The sequence below is a fragment of the Neofelis nebulosa genome, chromosome 2, assembly GCF_028018385.1.
Source record: "Neofelis nebulosa isolate mNeoNeb1 chromosome 2, mNeoNeb1.pri, whole genome shotgun sequence".
NCBI classification, from domain to species: Eukaryota; Metazoa; Chordata; class Mammalia; order Carnivora; family Felidae; genus Neofelis; species Neofelis nebulosa.
In genome coordinates this window covers 200,369,841-200,384,939 of record NC_080783.1, presented here as the reverse complement: position 1 = coordinate 200,384,939, position 15,099 = coordinate 200,369,841, and the positions used below count along the sequence as shown (strand labels likewise).

General features: G+C 46.2%; 2 protein-coding genes across 6 annotated transcripts in view; both read right to left on the bottom strand.

The window, feature by feature from the left end:
- SRSF4 (serine and arginine rich splicing factor 4) overlaps nt 1–7,156 on the bottom strand; it is a 28,492-nt gene extending 21,336 nt beyond the window's left edge. The window contains exon 1 of the mRNA XM_058718355.1: nt 6,900–7,156. Within this exon, the coding sequence (XP_058574338.1) occupies nt 6,900–7,006 (107 nt within the window). The 5' untranslated portion in view covers nt 7,007–7,156. The remainder of the gene's footprint in view (nt 1–6,899) is intronic.
- A 207-nt stretch (nt 7,157–7,363) lies between these two features.
- The window catches only part of MECR (mitochondrial trans-2-enoyl-CoA reductase), a 37,929-nt gene continuing 30,193 nt past the window's right edge, over nt 7,364–15,099 (bottom strand). For 2 of the 5 annotated variants that reach the window (XM_058718356.1, XM_058718362.1), the window contains exon 10: nt 9,287–13,739. In XM_058718356.1, coding sequence (XP_058574339.1) covers nt 13,579–13,739 — 161 coding nt within the window. In that variant the 3' untranslated portion in view covers nt 9,287–13,578. Of the gene's footprint in view, nt 7,604–9,286; nt 13,870–14,254; nt 14,609–15,099 lie in introns of those variants that run through there. The other 3 variants (XM_058718359.1, XM_058718358.1, XM_058718357.1) reach the window with 3 other exon arrangements.

The following is a 15,099-nucleotide window of genomic DNA, read 5'->3' as shown; positions in this document are numbered from 1 at the left end:
ATCATAAGCATTGACAGCCCTGAAAACATTCTTTCCTGTTGTGAATTTTATCTCATAGAATCTGTCCCAAGGAACGATAAAAATACAAGGTTTTATGCACATGATACCCATCACAGCGTTATTTTTAACAACCAGAATTTAGAGATGACCTAAGATGAATGGTTGGGTAAATCATGATTCAGCCATACAATGAATTTTCTGCAGCCATTAAAATGATGTAAGATTTTTATGTAACAGAAAAAATACATGAGATAAATTAGGCAGAAAAAGTGGAACATAAAAGTGCACATATGACCTTATGTTAAAAGGATTTTGTATTTAATTTCTAACCAGTCAAAAAAATTTTTTAAAAAAGTTCTTGAATCTGTTATGCTTGGTAGGCTAAATGGATGAGGCTTAAAGGCTGCAAGATAACTTCCTCATATACAATTTTAAACATTCTAATTAAAAAATCATAATACTAAAAAGTTTATAATGAAGGGTAGCTGAGAAATCAGAAAAACAGGAACTCCTAAACACAGCAGGTGAAAATATAAACACTCTTTGTCTAGAGAGTAACAGAACCCAATAGGTAGCAAAAATCTTAAAGATGTGTAAACACTCAGACTCCCAAAGTCCACTCAGGAATCTACCCCAAGATTTATATAAAGGATATTCAGCACAGTGCTATAACGCATAAAATTAGCAAAAAACTGAAGACAACCTAAGTGTCTTGCAACATGGTTTTAATTATGTACATTAAATAACATTTATGTGGGAACACTATGAACCCCTTAATAATGCAGTTGTAGGAGAACACTTAATGACAAAGGTAAAGGATCAGGCTATTTTTTTTTTTAATTAATTTTTTTTTTTAACATTTATTTATTTTTGAGACAGAGAGAGACAGAGCATGAACGGGGGAGGGGCAGAGAGAGAGGGAGACACAGAATTGGAAGCAGGCTCCAGGCTCTGAGCCATCAGCCCAGAGCCTGACGTGGGGCTCGAACTCATGGACCGTGAGATCGTAACCTGAGCTGAAGTCGGACACTCAACTGACCGAGCCACCCAGGCGCCCCAAAGGATCAGGCTATTAAGTAGAAACAGAAAAGTTACAAAATAGGATGTATAGTATGACCCCGACTTTGTAACAAAGATGGGGAAGCAAAAGAAATGCATGTGTGGGTCAGAAAAGGCAAAGTCTCAAAATGGAGACAGTGTCATCTTTGGATGATTATTTTTGCCCTCTGTATTTAAAAAAAATTACAATAAATACATAAACATTTTATAATCAGAAATAAATACATGCTATTTTGAAATGTTTTAAGAATTAAGAATGGGTCTTTAATTTTAACTAAGTATAAACGAAGTTTTCAAGCGCTCCTTTAAACAAAACTTTTAATCTCTTCTTATTCATAAAATTAATTTAGAACCAAATGCCTTACTTTTCTTTCTTTCTTTTTTTTCTTGGGGGGGAGGGGGAGAGGGAGGGGGGAGAGAGAGGGGGGAGGGGGGAGAGAGGGAGAGAGGGAGGGAGGGAGGGAGAGAGGGAGGGAGGGAGGGAGGGAGAGAGGGAGAGAGAGAATCCGAAGCAGGCTCTGTGATGTCAGCACAGGACCCAATGCAGGGCTTGATCCCATGAACCGTGAAATCATGCATGACCTGAACTGGAATCAAGAGCCAGACACTTAACCAACTGAGCCACCCAGCCGTCCCAAATGCCTTATTTTTCTTAACAGAAAGGTTCAAAGCCTTGGACCATAACAGTTCAAATGTGCCATTATTATTATTATTTACACTTTAACCATGTGCTTTTAGGGTATGTCACCCATAGAATTATTTAAAATGGATGCAAAAATCCTGAATAAAAGATTAATTGATTAAATTACTATCATAAAAAAATTATAGATCATAATCAGTTGGGTTTATCTCAAGAATTCCAGGATGGTTCAGCATCAAAAAATTCTGGAAATGTAATATACCATTATTAACAGGTTAAAAGGAAAACATAAAACAATTATCTTAGATGCAGAATCTGACAAAATCCAACACTCATTTATAAGTAATAAGAAACTTCTGGTACAACTGAAACAAGACAATTATCTTAACCTGATAGAGGTTGTCTCAAATGTGCCATTATTTATTAAAAACTTTTTTAATTTTTTTTTTTTCAACGTTTTTTATTTATTTTTGGGACAGAGAGAGACACAGCATGAACGGGGGAGGGGCAGAGAGAGAGGGAGACACAGAATTGGAAACAGGCTCCAGGCTCCGAGCCATCAGCCCAGAGCCGGACGCGGGGCTCGAACTCACGGACCGCGAGATCGTGACCTGGCTGAAGTCGGACGCTTAACCGACTGCGCCACCCAGGCGCCCCCTAAAAACTTTTTTTAATGTTATTTATTTTGTGAGAGAGAGAGAGAACAAGCGGGGGAAGGTCAGAAAGAGAGGGAGAGAGAGAATCCCAAGCAGGCTCCACACTGTCAGATCCGTGAACCATGAGATCGTGACCTGAGTGGAAATCAAGAGTCAGCCACTTAACCGACTGCGCCACCCAGGTGCCCCTCAAATGTGCCATCATTTTTGAGGGCAGAACTGCCTGAGGACAAAAAGGTGGTGGGTCCTTAAAGGGGGAGTGGCTGCTTTTTCTTTGTCACTCCTGGCACCTACAAGTTGTACTGTTATCACAAAAATGATAAAGCATTTATCTGCTATTTGATGGCAGGTGAAACAGTTCAATTAACCAGAAACCATACCTGGAACATTAACCTAATATATTTCTGCTATTGCCCTTTTAAAAGAAAAGACAAGAAACCAAACAAAACGAGCTCCCATCAAGGGCTGGGAGAAAATCCCTGTGTACATTCTGGGGTTGGCAGGGATTCATTTCCATACCTAAAATCTAACAATGCTCTACAGTGATCAGGGACAAACACAAGGATTTGACTCACTGGAAGAGTCTTAACATATTACAAAAATTAAGCAAGGTACCTTCTACTTAAAGGAATTTTCAAGGAGGAAGAAAAGAAAAACTTCCTGGTAATATTTAATATACTGTGAAATTTCTATTAAACGGACCAAGACACCCCCTAAAAATTCCAGCTATTCACAATTTCACCGTAATATGAAGCATAGGTGTGAAATTTATTATAGCCAAGTTTTTCTGGAGGGTTTTAATTCATTCCTTTAGCCACCTAAAAATAAAACAAAATGAAAACCCTCAATGATTTGGAGGTTTACCTGTCCAGTTATTAGGCAAGTAAAATAATCTTAGGGTGTGACAAGTTAAATTTATTAACTAAGATATGGAAAAATTAAGATCTAAAAATCTATGACTGAAACCACAAGATTTTGTAGCAAGAGAAACGACTGTATTAAAAAATCTTCTACACTTTACATGAAGTGATTAATAAAAAAGAAAGCCCACAGAATTCACAAATAATCAGAGGCAGCAAAAGTTACCAGAGGTGGAAGGCTATAGACAGGTAGTGCTAACATTGTTGCTTTCTTGACCCTTGGTCCCACAGTGGCTCTTGCTGGAGTTGGTGTGGCAGGTACGAATGTAGGAGACCCCTAGGGGATCTGGAGTGGTCTATATGGTCCTGGAGATCTACATCACGTTTGTGGTTGGCAAACTGAACCACTTTTCTAGGAGTTCTCTAAAATAAAGGCAATCTAGATTACAGTTGCTTGGAATAATAAAAAGGTGGGCCATGAACTATTGTATATATACCTTTTTTAAAAATGTTTTTTTTAATTTTTGAGAGAGAGAAAGAGAGAGAGAAAGAGAGAGAGAAAGAGAGAGAGAGAGAGAGAGAGAGCGAGCGCGCGAGAGCAAGAGCATGAGCAGGGGAGGGGCAGAGAAAGAGGGAGACACAGAATCGCAAACAGGCTCCGGGCTCTGAGCTGTCAGCACAGAGCCCAACTCGGGGCTCAAACTCACTAATGGTGAGATCATGACCTGAGCTGAAGTCAGACGCTCAACCGACTGAACCACCCAGGCCCCCCTTGCATACATACTTCTTAAAATTCCATGAGGATCCATAAAATCCTCTCCTGGTCACTGAGTTTCTTTTGGAGAGCTCACGTGGTTCCTCATATACCAGTACTTTATGCCTGTTTAATTCTGAACTTATCTGTCTATTGATATATCTCACTTCTACAAATTTGAACTCCTCAGCAATTTATCAAAATCCTATCCTGCCAAAATCTGCTTTAGCATTTCAATTACTAATAATTACAATCCATGTATGTTAAAAACTGCTACTCAGGGAGACCTGCTACCTTAGCGTCCAGAACCATAGACTTACGCATGTTGCTAAATTATGCCATCTTTCTTTTTGTTCCTTCTAGACTGCTGTGTGCTTTTGCAATCTAGTCCAGTCAGTTCTTGCTTGAAATACATCCACACCATTGGTCCTTTGCTCAGCAGTCGCTTTCCTCTGAAGGGAGTCCCCGAATGCTTCCAGGTGAGCCCGTTTGTCATACCTGCCTTTGAATCCCTGAAATGATTTCCCATTCCTCAACCTTCACTTTTCATCACAGGTTTCACACAGATCATAGTTTAGCAGAACCGTAAAAAGGGAACAGTTCCCCAAAAGAAATCCAGGTAGAGTTCTGCAAGGATCTGTCCTTTCTTGTATCTTACCATTTCACAGATTGCTCAATTACTCCCTCCAGAGCTGTTCAATTCCTATCCAGGATTTTGGATGCTCAGTGTAAAATTTTGTGGTTGATGTTTCTGGTTTATGTCGTTAAATTTCTAGATCCTTCATGAGACTCAATCCAAGCTTGGTTACTCATTATTTCTCAAGAGTTCCTAATAGGACAACCTCCTCATCACTGGTTATGACATACATTATTCCCCACTTTATTTGAAGCCCCACTCAATCCATTCTTCAAAGACTATTTCAAACAAATCTCTTCAAACACACCACCGCAAGTTTTACTTGAGTTTAAAGTGAGAGCAAGCATTTCTTAACTCAAAGTGTACACGCCATAACCATCAACAATTTACTCGGGAGCAGTAAATTTCGGGAGAAAGCAATTTCTGCTTTCTCTCCAATCCATTTAGCACAGCAGCAGGTATCTTGTTGGTGGGTTATCAACGGATTTGTTCCATTAACCACTTTACCATTAACATCAACATAATTTCCTGCTATCACCTGAGTGACTTTAGAAAACAGATCTCACCAAATGCGCTTCATATTATCAAACACTTAACCTGTCTCCAAATGCTCACAGTCAAATCCATTTGATTACAGTTACCGTTTACAGCTACAAGCCAAACGCATTACAATTATCTCTAATGTTCCTTTTCTGTGTGGATGGGAAAATTTAGAGTCATGGAAGTAACCTGCCCACAGATAGTTAAGTGGTGAAGCTAGGATTTGACCCAAGTCTGTCTGGCTTCAAAAACCATGCTTTCCCCACAAAATTTGGTTCCTCTGTCAACTTAGTTGGTCTCTGAAGAAAACTGGGCATTTTAACTTGATCTTTCATATATGTATCATAGTAACAACAAAAACTCACTTTACTTAGTAAATTTCTTAAGAAACAAATTTCTCTAGGTCCCGAATGAGTAATTTCCTAAGCCTTTTATTTACAGTCGTATACTCCAGGGGCTGAGCCAGCCAGGCCAGGACATTCTCTTTAGTAAGATGATGATTCTTCCAAAGCATCATTCTGAAATTACTTTTAAAACCTAATCAACAATATGAGTATATGGAAGCTACCAATTTGTCTCAAATGTGCAACTCATACTTAGGTATTTTTCATAACTTAAATGTGAGCTGCTCGTATTACAATGGGGAGTAACCTGTAGCCATACCAGACCTGTTGCAAAGGTCTTTTATTTTTTAACAAGCCAAAAGTTCCTTCAAAACTCAAGGTTTAGCCCTAAAATGCTCCCCCTACTCCTTTTAATTTTTATATCCATGGCTTTCAAGTCCTACCTAACGTTCCCTGATTCTCATAGTTTTCCTCTTTCAACATCTTCTCCAAGCAGGACTCATCTGTTTTCCCTGAAACGTGTAGCCCCTGCTGGCCCTGCTTTGCAGAAGTAGAACGGGAAAAGAACAGACCATACCCGGGGAGGCAGTCAGTTAGCAATTTCGAGCTGTGAATCTGTCTCATTAACTAGTTGACGCAGATACTAGCCAGGGTGGCCACGATTCTCTATCAAATTCTACAACGACAAAGTATTTTTTTTTTTTTTTGGCAAGTTGTGGAACGGAAACCACACCATGGAAACTCTGTACGGAGTTTTAAAGATAACGAATTACGACTTTAATTTACTCTTGTAGAGAGATCGCCAAGGCTTTCAGTAAGGCAAGACGATACTTTCGAAACTGTCACTAGACTACTCACTCAAACCCGAGTCTCCCGCCCAAAAAAGTGTGACACATGCAAGTCAAAAAAGGGGCCTCCCTCCAGAGCTCCTGTCCCCGGGAAAGATGCGTGGTGACCGTCTGATCCACTACACTGGGCAAGAGGTGAAAAGGGAGCAGGAAATCCTGTTTGTTTATTTCCAGCAGCTCTGAGAGCGGGAAAGGTCGGTCTCTAAACGGAGACGAACCAGGCCCCGCTGGCGGGGCCCGGGAAGGAAAAACCCAGGCCTCCTCGGGGCCTTGGAGCCGTACCCTCCCTCCTGGAGTCCCAGTCCCACTCGGGTTTTCCTTCTCCCCGTCCCACTCAGATCCTCACCATCATTCCCATTATCCCTCCACCACCCCCACCCGCGCAGGCGCAGTGGGAACCAGGGCCTACCCGCGCCCCCGAGGCGCCGCGACTATGGCGGAGCCGGAGCAGGCCGGTAGTAGCTCCGCGCCGGGCAGGCGTCGCTCTCCCGTCCCTGCCGCCTCCCCGCCACCGCCGGGGCCCTGTGCCCACCCGGCCGATCCCTCTTCTGCCCTCCTCACCCGTTCTTCAGATCCACCTCCAGGATCTTCCCGTAGCCCTTAAAGAAGCGCTCCACATCGCGCTCCCGGGCCTGGTAGCTCAGGCGGCCGATGTACACCCGCGGCATTCCGGCAACAGTGGCGGCAGCTTGGCCCGGCCCCAGCCCCCCTTAGGCGGCGGCCGGCGAAGCGAGAGCGCGGCGACGGCGACGGCGGCGGCGGCGGCGGCAACGGGCGAGCGGCGGGACGGACGCAGCCGAACCCTAGCGACGTACGCGAGCACGCAGCACGCGAGCGCGCGCCTCCCGCCTTCCCCGCCCTCCCCGCAGGCGGAGGGTAACGGGAGGGAGCACGCGTTCGCTTCCCGCCCGGCCAGGAGTGGGGGCGGGGCTTGCCCATGGGCGCTCCAGCGTGAGGCAGGGCCAGATGATCGACAGGCGGCGCAGGCGGGGCGGACGGTGCCCGCCTCCCGGCACGTCCTCTCGCGAGCTCGCTGTGGCTGAGCCTGCGCCGCCTTCCGCAGCCGGGTGGCTTCTTCGCTTCTCCCCCGGAAGTGCCTGAGGCTCCTCCCGCCCTGCAAGCGTTCCTGCTTTTGTCCTTTGAACCGGGAGTGGTTTCGACTTCTGAGCAGGAGCTTTGGAGTTAAGTCCGGCTTCTAACCGTCTTTGTATCCGTGACCTTGGGCCGGTTACGCGCCACTTCTCTGAGTCTCGTTGGTCTTCTCCCTGCAAAGGGAATAGCAATTCCAACCTTCCAGAGCTGACTAGAGAGTTATACATGAGAATACGTCAAGCACTTCGTACTGTTCCCAGCACATCGCAAGTGCCCAATAAATAATACCACTATTATTTTTTAAAAATAGGACAATTTAAAGAGCAGTGTGGAAAATGGAGAAGGCTGGAGTTTTGGAGCTAAATTAGGCTTGACACTGACTAAATTACTTGGCCAATTTAACTTATTTTCTATTGTAAAATCAATTTATCCCATTTCAATTGGACGACCTGGGTAACTAAATCCGGCAGTATATAGGGAAGAGTGTACTGCTTGGGACAGTATCTGGAACGTGGTAGGAACCAATAAATATTGGTTCCCTTCTCACGAACCCAATTTACCTAGAACCACAAAGAAGTTTTGTTTGCTGTTTTTATTTATTTGTAAAATTGTGTTTTGAAAGGATAATTCATTAACTGGTTCAAATAATACGGCGAAAAGCCTTATCATCTCCGTCCTCTGGCCGCCTAGTTTCCCACCCCCGAAGCAAACAATGTAATCAGTTTCCTAAACGTTCTTTGGGAGGTACTTCACACAAATAAAGCAATAGTAGTGTACTATATGTACAGTTTTGCACTTAACTATATCTTGAAAATCATTCCATCAGTACAAAAGGAGCTTCCTCAGGACTGTTTTTATGGCTTATAAAATACCATTATACACAGTAATTGACTGAATAGGTGCAGCAATGAAGGATTTTGAGATAGGTTCAAACCATTCGCTATTTACACCTGACGTAATGAGTAACTTCGTATATACATGTAGGTAGGTTGTATTCCTAGAAGTATGACAGTTGGGTCAAAGGGTGTGGGCAAGTGTAGTTTTGATAGATATTGCTCAATTCTCTTCCATAAGTACCTGTTTCTCCATCTCATCATCAACACCATGTTATCAAATTTTATGATCTTTGTCAATCTGATAGCTGAAAAACACTATATTTGCAGTTATCTTGAGTGGAGTGAGCCTCATTTCATATCTTTAAGAGACACTTAGACTTTCCTTTCTGTGTCTGCTTACATTTTTCCCCCCTTTTATTTATGGATTCATAAGAGCTCACTATATATTAGGGAAATCAGCTCTTTGTTAGATGAATTGGAAATATTTTTTCCTAGTTTGACTTTGCCCAGAGTGTTTTCTGCTATGCAGAAACAGAAGATATTTATGGAGGCAATTTATCCATCCTTTATTTTTCTTTGATTCTGGATTTTGTGTTGTGGTTTTTCTCACTCAGGTTTAAAACAGAAACAAAAACAACCTCTCATGGTTTATTATGCTATTTTTAGGACTTATATTGCAATCTTTGATCCATTTGGAATCTAGTTGTGTAAGGATCATAATATTCTTAAGAACTGGTACTAACCTTGGTTGTCTTGTAGTCTGATCAGACCACACCTAGTCTATCCTATTGATTCTTCCTTCTAAACGTTGCCAGATGCATCCACTTCACTCCCACTGGCTAGTTCAGGCCCTGTCATACTGTTCACACATCAGGGTTTTTAACTGGGCTGTTACTTCCGTCTGCAATATGGTTGACTCCTTATTCAGGTCTCAGACCTTCCCAGACCACCTTATCTCGAGTATCCCATCACTAGGATACCACTGTATTTTATTTGATTTCTTCACAGCACCTACCATACTCTGCAATTACCTTGTTTATTCACTTGTTCATGGTCTTTCTCCACTAGGATGTAAGCTCCCTGGTATCCAGGGCCAAGTTCTTTGTCTCTCTCCTACTGTATCCCTAGCACCCATGACAGTGCTTTTCACGTATGGGCATTCAAAATAGTTACTAAATGAACAAATGAATGACCTCTTACCTGAACTACTTTAACAGCCTCCCGATTCCCCTTTTTTCCTGCCTCTCCATGAGATACAGACTCAGGGAAATTTGAACTCTCTTCTGATTGACATGTTAATGATCACTGGAGCCAAAAAAATCAGGACCGGTATAGGGACCAGACAGGATCAGGGGACCTGGCCCCTAGTGTCAGATCTGCTGCCTGCTGTGTGACCTTGAGCAATTCACTTCACCTCGCTTGGCGTCCTCCTCTTCTGTAAAGTTATGATATTAAAATCTCAATGATAGAGGGAAGTTGCAAAAATCAAATGGAGATGTGGGTGAAAGGGTTTATACATTGCAAAGGGTCAAGGGCACAGGGAAAGCTTTCTTTTCTTCCAGGGAGTGCGAACGTCTCCTTACCTCTGCCATGTTCCTGGGTTCTCCTGCCTGCAAATGCAGGCAGATATTGTGCCAGGCCTAAGTCTCTCTTCTCTACCATTTCCAGCTGCTCTGGATGGGCCCAGTGTCTTACCTAGGGCATGGTGCCTACCAAGAAGCATGAGGCTGGCAGATGCAGCCAGGAGCTTTCAGGGGCAAGGACATGCGTGCCTGCGACACTCAGATGAACGCAAGAACCTTTTTCTTCTGGGCCTCACGTCTTTCCCGGAGGAAAGCAGGCTTATCTATCTCATCTCCCAAGACACAAAGCAGTCAATATCATGTCAGTGGCTGTAGGTGGTGGCAGGGTGGATGCTCCCAGAAGACAACAAACAGGGAGCACCACAGTCATGAAGCCTCAGGGCGCCAGGTGTGCCCAAGCTTTTTGGTTTAGGAGGTAATGCCTGTTCGTCTTCTTTCAGTCTCCTGGAGCCAAAGGTTCCTCCCCCAGCCATTTAGAAAGGATTTTGTTTATTTAGTGGGCCAACAGAGCTGTCCCAACTCCACAGCATGAAAATGAAAAACAGCCTCCTATACTTGTAAAATATGGAAGAGATGATCCAGTTGAAGTCAGACCCTCTTTTGCCACGGTCTTGTCACAGTCTCCTTTCTCTGCTGGCCTCCTAGATGTTGGTAATCCTCATGCCGGCCTTTGAAATTTCTGCGGATTTTACTTGTCTGAAAGTCAGAAGCCTGGGAATTTCTGACTTTATCTCTTCGTTTAGTGCCTCCCTTCTCCCAACTGTCCCCCAAACTGCTGCCAGAGGAATTGTTTTCCCAAAGCACAGTTCTCATCTTCTGGCTCAGAAATCTTTTGTTCCCTATTGCCCACAGGCTAAAGTTCAAATTCCTTAGTGGGGAATCACAGACAGCCGCAATTCAGTTTTTCAGCTTCAGCTTGATTGATTCCAATATAAATTGAATCACAGAATATGTATCACTTATGGTTAGCTTCAGAGACAGCCCAAATTCTACAAAATTAAATAACACAGAGGCTTGTTTCTCATGTAAAACAAATCCTGAGGTGGGCAGCTGGGGCTTCTGGGTGCCAGGAACCCAGGCTTCTTGGATCCTGTCACTGACCCATTCTTAACATGATCAAAGATGGCTGTACAAATTCCAGGAATCAGGTCTGTGTGCCAGCCAGGAGGAAGATGGAAGGGGAAGAAACAGGTACAGGCTGGATGCTGGCTATATGTTAAAGAGGTTCTTAAGAAATCAACACCTACCACTTCCGCCTGCATCACAAGGGATGGACCTTGTCTGCTGCGAAGAAGGCAGGAAAACTATTCCAGGCTACCACGTGCCTATGTAAAAATCATGTGGTCTTAGGAAGAGAATGGATATTTGGGGGGAAATGACAAGATTCTAACATAAATGCCCTGCCTCCATAATATATTTTGCTTAATCTGGTCCCTTAGTCTAGAAGGCATGTCTCCCTTCTCTGAGAAAACTATAATCATCCTTTAAAGCACAGCCCAGGGGTGCTGGGTGGCTCAGTCGGTTAAGTGTCTGACTTCGGCTCAGGTCATGATCTTGCAGTTCTTGAGTTTGAGCCCCGTGTCAGGCTCTGTGCTGACAGCTTAGAGCCTGGGGCCTGCTTCAGATTCTGTGTGTGTGTCTCTCTCTCTGCCCTTCCCCTGCTTGTGCTCTTTCTCTTAAAAAAGAAACATTAAAAAAAATAAAAATAAAGAAAATAAAGCACAACCAAATGTCACCTCCAGACCCCTAGAGATATTGTTCTCAGGATGTTTTGCACGGCCCTCCACGGGGTCTCTAACCATAGTGTTAGGAACCTTCCTCCATCGTGTCTATCTCCTCTGAGTCTGTACCAGGGGCTGCCCCCTCTCCATGGCTGCAGGCTCATCATTCCCCTAACCCAACACTGTGGACTCCCCCTGAAGAACCTAATTCTAACCGTTCATTCCTGTAGCCTTTGGGCAGCCTCCTCCACCCTCTCAGGCGTTTTTTCAAGGACAGAAGACAGGGGACGGGAGGGACTTGGGCAAGCTGGGGCTGATCCTGAGCCTACGTGCACAAGGTAGCAACTCTTATCAAGAGGACACGTGCAGACCTTCCCCAGCTCTGGGCTGAAGCCAAGTCCTTTTCTCCAGAGGACACACAAGATGCTCCCAAAGGCAAGAGCATTAGGTCAGGGGCCTACGTACGTGTCTGTGATAAGCCTGGGTGGCCTCTGGTCTTCTGAGCCAGTTTTCCCACATCACCCTGCTGCTGAAAACCCCTCTGTGCCTCGCCCGTTCTGAAGGGTAAGTCCTGACTTCTCGAACCTTCCTGCTCTGACCTATACCCACAGGTCCCACCTCAGCCCTCACACTCTCCAACCTCAGGCAGCAGAAGCAGGCTTGCGCATGTGCTGCTGGTTCTGCTGGATGCACGTTTTCTTGCTTGGCCTTCACCATATGCTGTGGATGACACTTCTTCCACAAAGCCTTCCTTCAACCCTCAGGCAGAGTTGCCGTGTCTCCAGGGCCCTCTGGACACCTCTGTCAGAGGCCTCATTAGTATGCTGGGAAGGTTGGTCCCCTGCACTAGGCTAAGCAGCCAGAGGGCCAGCCCCCGCCTCCGCCCCCTCACAGGCATCCCTAGCCTCAGGCACACACTGGGTATCTAGTAAATACTCCTTGAAAGAGGCTCTTGAGCTAAGGGAAAGTAGGCCCGGTGACCAGGGAACATTCCCGAGTCTCTAGTTTTTTTCCATCAGGGTGAGTGGATCATAAGGGAAACACAAAAAGTCACATGATGTCAAACTCTTCTCTTTCTCTGAATAAAGCTACTCATTTTCAGAACCCACTTTCATGTCAGGAAGGCTCCCCTGACTCCAGGCCTAGGACAAGACCTCAGTTATGCCATCATAGCACTTCGCATGCATCTTCTTTAGAAGCACTTGAATCACCAGGGCAGTGATTGTGGGACTGTTAGCTTAATTCAGGGTTTCTCAACAGTGGCACTATGGACATCTTGGGCTGGATCATTCTGTTGAGGAAGGCTGTTCTGTGCACCAGATGCTATCTGAGCAGCATCACTGACCTCTACCCACTAGATGCCGATCGCACCCTGTCAATTATGACTGAAAACGTCTCCAGACACTGTCAAACGTCCTTGGGGGTAAAATGACTTCAGGTTGAGAAGCACTGGTGTAACAACTATTTCCCCAGTTAGGACAGACATTCCAGGAGGTTGGTCCAGCCACCTGAGACCCTGACTCCTTGGCTCCTTAGCCTGGCATTCACCCTCTCAGGTAGCTGATCCTCCTCCCGTCCCACACGGAGCCCCGCACCACCCAGAATGAGTCAAACCTTCCTTTCTGCTCCTCTGGGACAGCCTGGGGGTGGAGACTGCATCCTACTGGCTTTTGTACCTGCCGGTCCCCACCCTCACTTTGCTTTCAGGGTGGTCAGGAAATCATCGCTGGAGGACAAGTTGGAGGATGGGCAAGGGGGCTTCTTAATGCTGGAATGGCAGGTGCACAATTGAGGGTTCTTCTCGACAGAGATGACTTCTGTTGGTTTTGTGTGTGTCTGTTCTTAGGAAGTTCAGACTTTATTAGATACCCAGGGGCTGGCCCTGGATGGCTTCACAACCCCCCTAGTCAGAGGGCAGCCTGGGGAAAGCTGAGGGCCCTGACCGAGGGGCCCGAAACCAGTCCTGCCGATCCGTCTTCCCTCCCACCTCACTCTGGCTCCTATGCGATTAGCACATGGTCAGAATCTGCTTTGAAGACACGAAGGGCTGCATTGAGGCTTCCAAGGCACGCTGGTAGTCCTGCAGTGGGACCTCGGAGCAGGCAGGGGCCGTGAGCTGGCCTCGGCCGATGAGACTGCACAGTGTGAGGATCAGCTCCTTGAACTGGGCTGTGGGAGGTTGGAGGAAGTCAGACGTGGGAACAGCGGCAAGACAGACTGTGGGCCACCCCCAGTGGCAGGAGCTGGTGCTGAACTCCAGGAAAGCCGGAGAGCCCAGGCTTGGCCATGGATAGGGAGGCTGTGGAGGCAAACCGGTCCCCGGCGGGGTAGGACAGAGGAGACGGGGAGCGGCCCCAGGAGCTGATGGGCAGGCAGAGTGGTGGCTACGAGGGCGCAGACCCACAGAACCTGACTGGGATGTGACTGGGAGTCGTGAATGGCGGGAGGGGCAGGATTACTTTGAGTCAGCTAGAAGAGGCAGCTAGAAGAGGCACAGGGAGGGGTGGGTGTGCTTGGCGGGCCAGCTGGAGTGGAACAGACGGGCTTTGCTCAGGGAAAGGAGCTTTCCCTGAGAGCCCAGGGCTCCCTTAGAACCCTACGAGGTGAGAGGTCCCGAACATCCCCTCTTAGGGACTGCCCCCAATATGGTCCAGGAAGATGGGAAGTGGCAATATGGTCTTGGCTTACGCTGACAAATGTTTTTTCATAGACATCAAATCATGCAACATTCAACTCTAATCACGCCCCCTGTTGAAAGCGCTTCGGTGGATCTTCACTTGCCTTTCAGGTAGAGTCTGAGCTCCTTAAGGTTTGCAAGGCCTGTCATAATCTGGTCGCAACCTATCTGGCCAGGCTCCCACCCTCCGCAATGGGCTTTTGCACGGGCTACTTTTCCGGCCTGAAATACGCCACTGACGCCACCACTCTCCTCCCCTTCATCGGGGCGACTCCATGTGATTCTTCAGTCTCAGCTCGAGGGGTAACCTTCTGGGCAGCCAGCCCTCCAGAAGAGGAAGAGTCGTGTACTGGCTCAGGCTCTGGACTCGAAGAGACTAGTTCACACCGTGGCTGCACCACTCCCTAGGTGGGGCGACTGGACAAGCTACCTAACCACTCTGAACCTCAGTTTCCTCCTCTACCACACAGGGCTAACGACATCTAGGCAACTATGATATCCAAACTGAGAAGGAAATAACTTGTGCAGACCCCAGGGTTAGGCCAGGCAGAACCTATCACTAGTAATGGTGGGAGCAGGATTTGAACCCAGGTGGGCCGGCTCCAGAATTTACTCCCTTTACGTGGCTGTCTTCCATAGCAGTTTTCCCCACTGGCAGCTGCTCAGGACGGGGACAGTGTCTGCCTTGCTCAGTGCCGCCACCCACCAGGACTAGCCCACTTTACCCCAATACCTAGTTGCTGGCTGTGGCTGTGGCTAGAGAATATTTTCCTTTAAACTGTCGTGGTGCTGGGGAGCCAATCACCTCTCCAGAGCTCAGAACGGCTGGTCACTTCTGCAGTAGGCACTGCC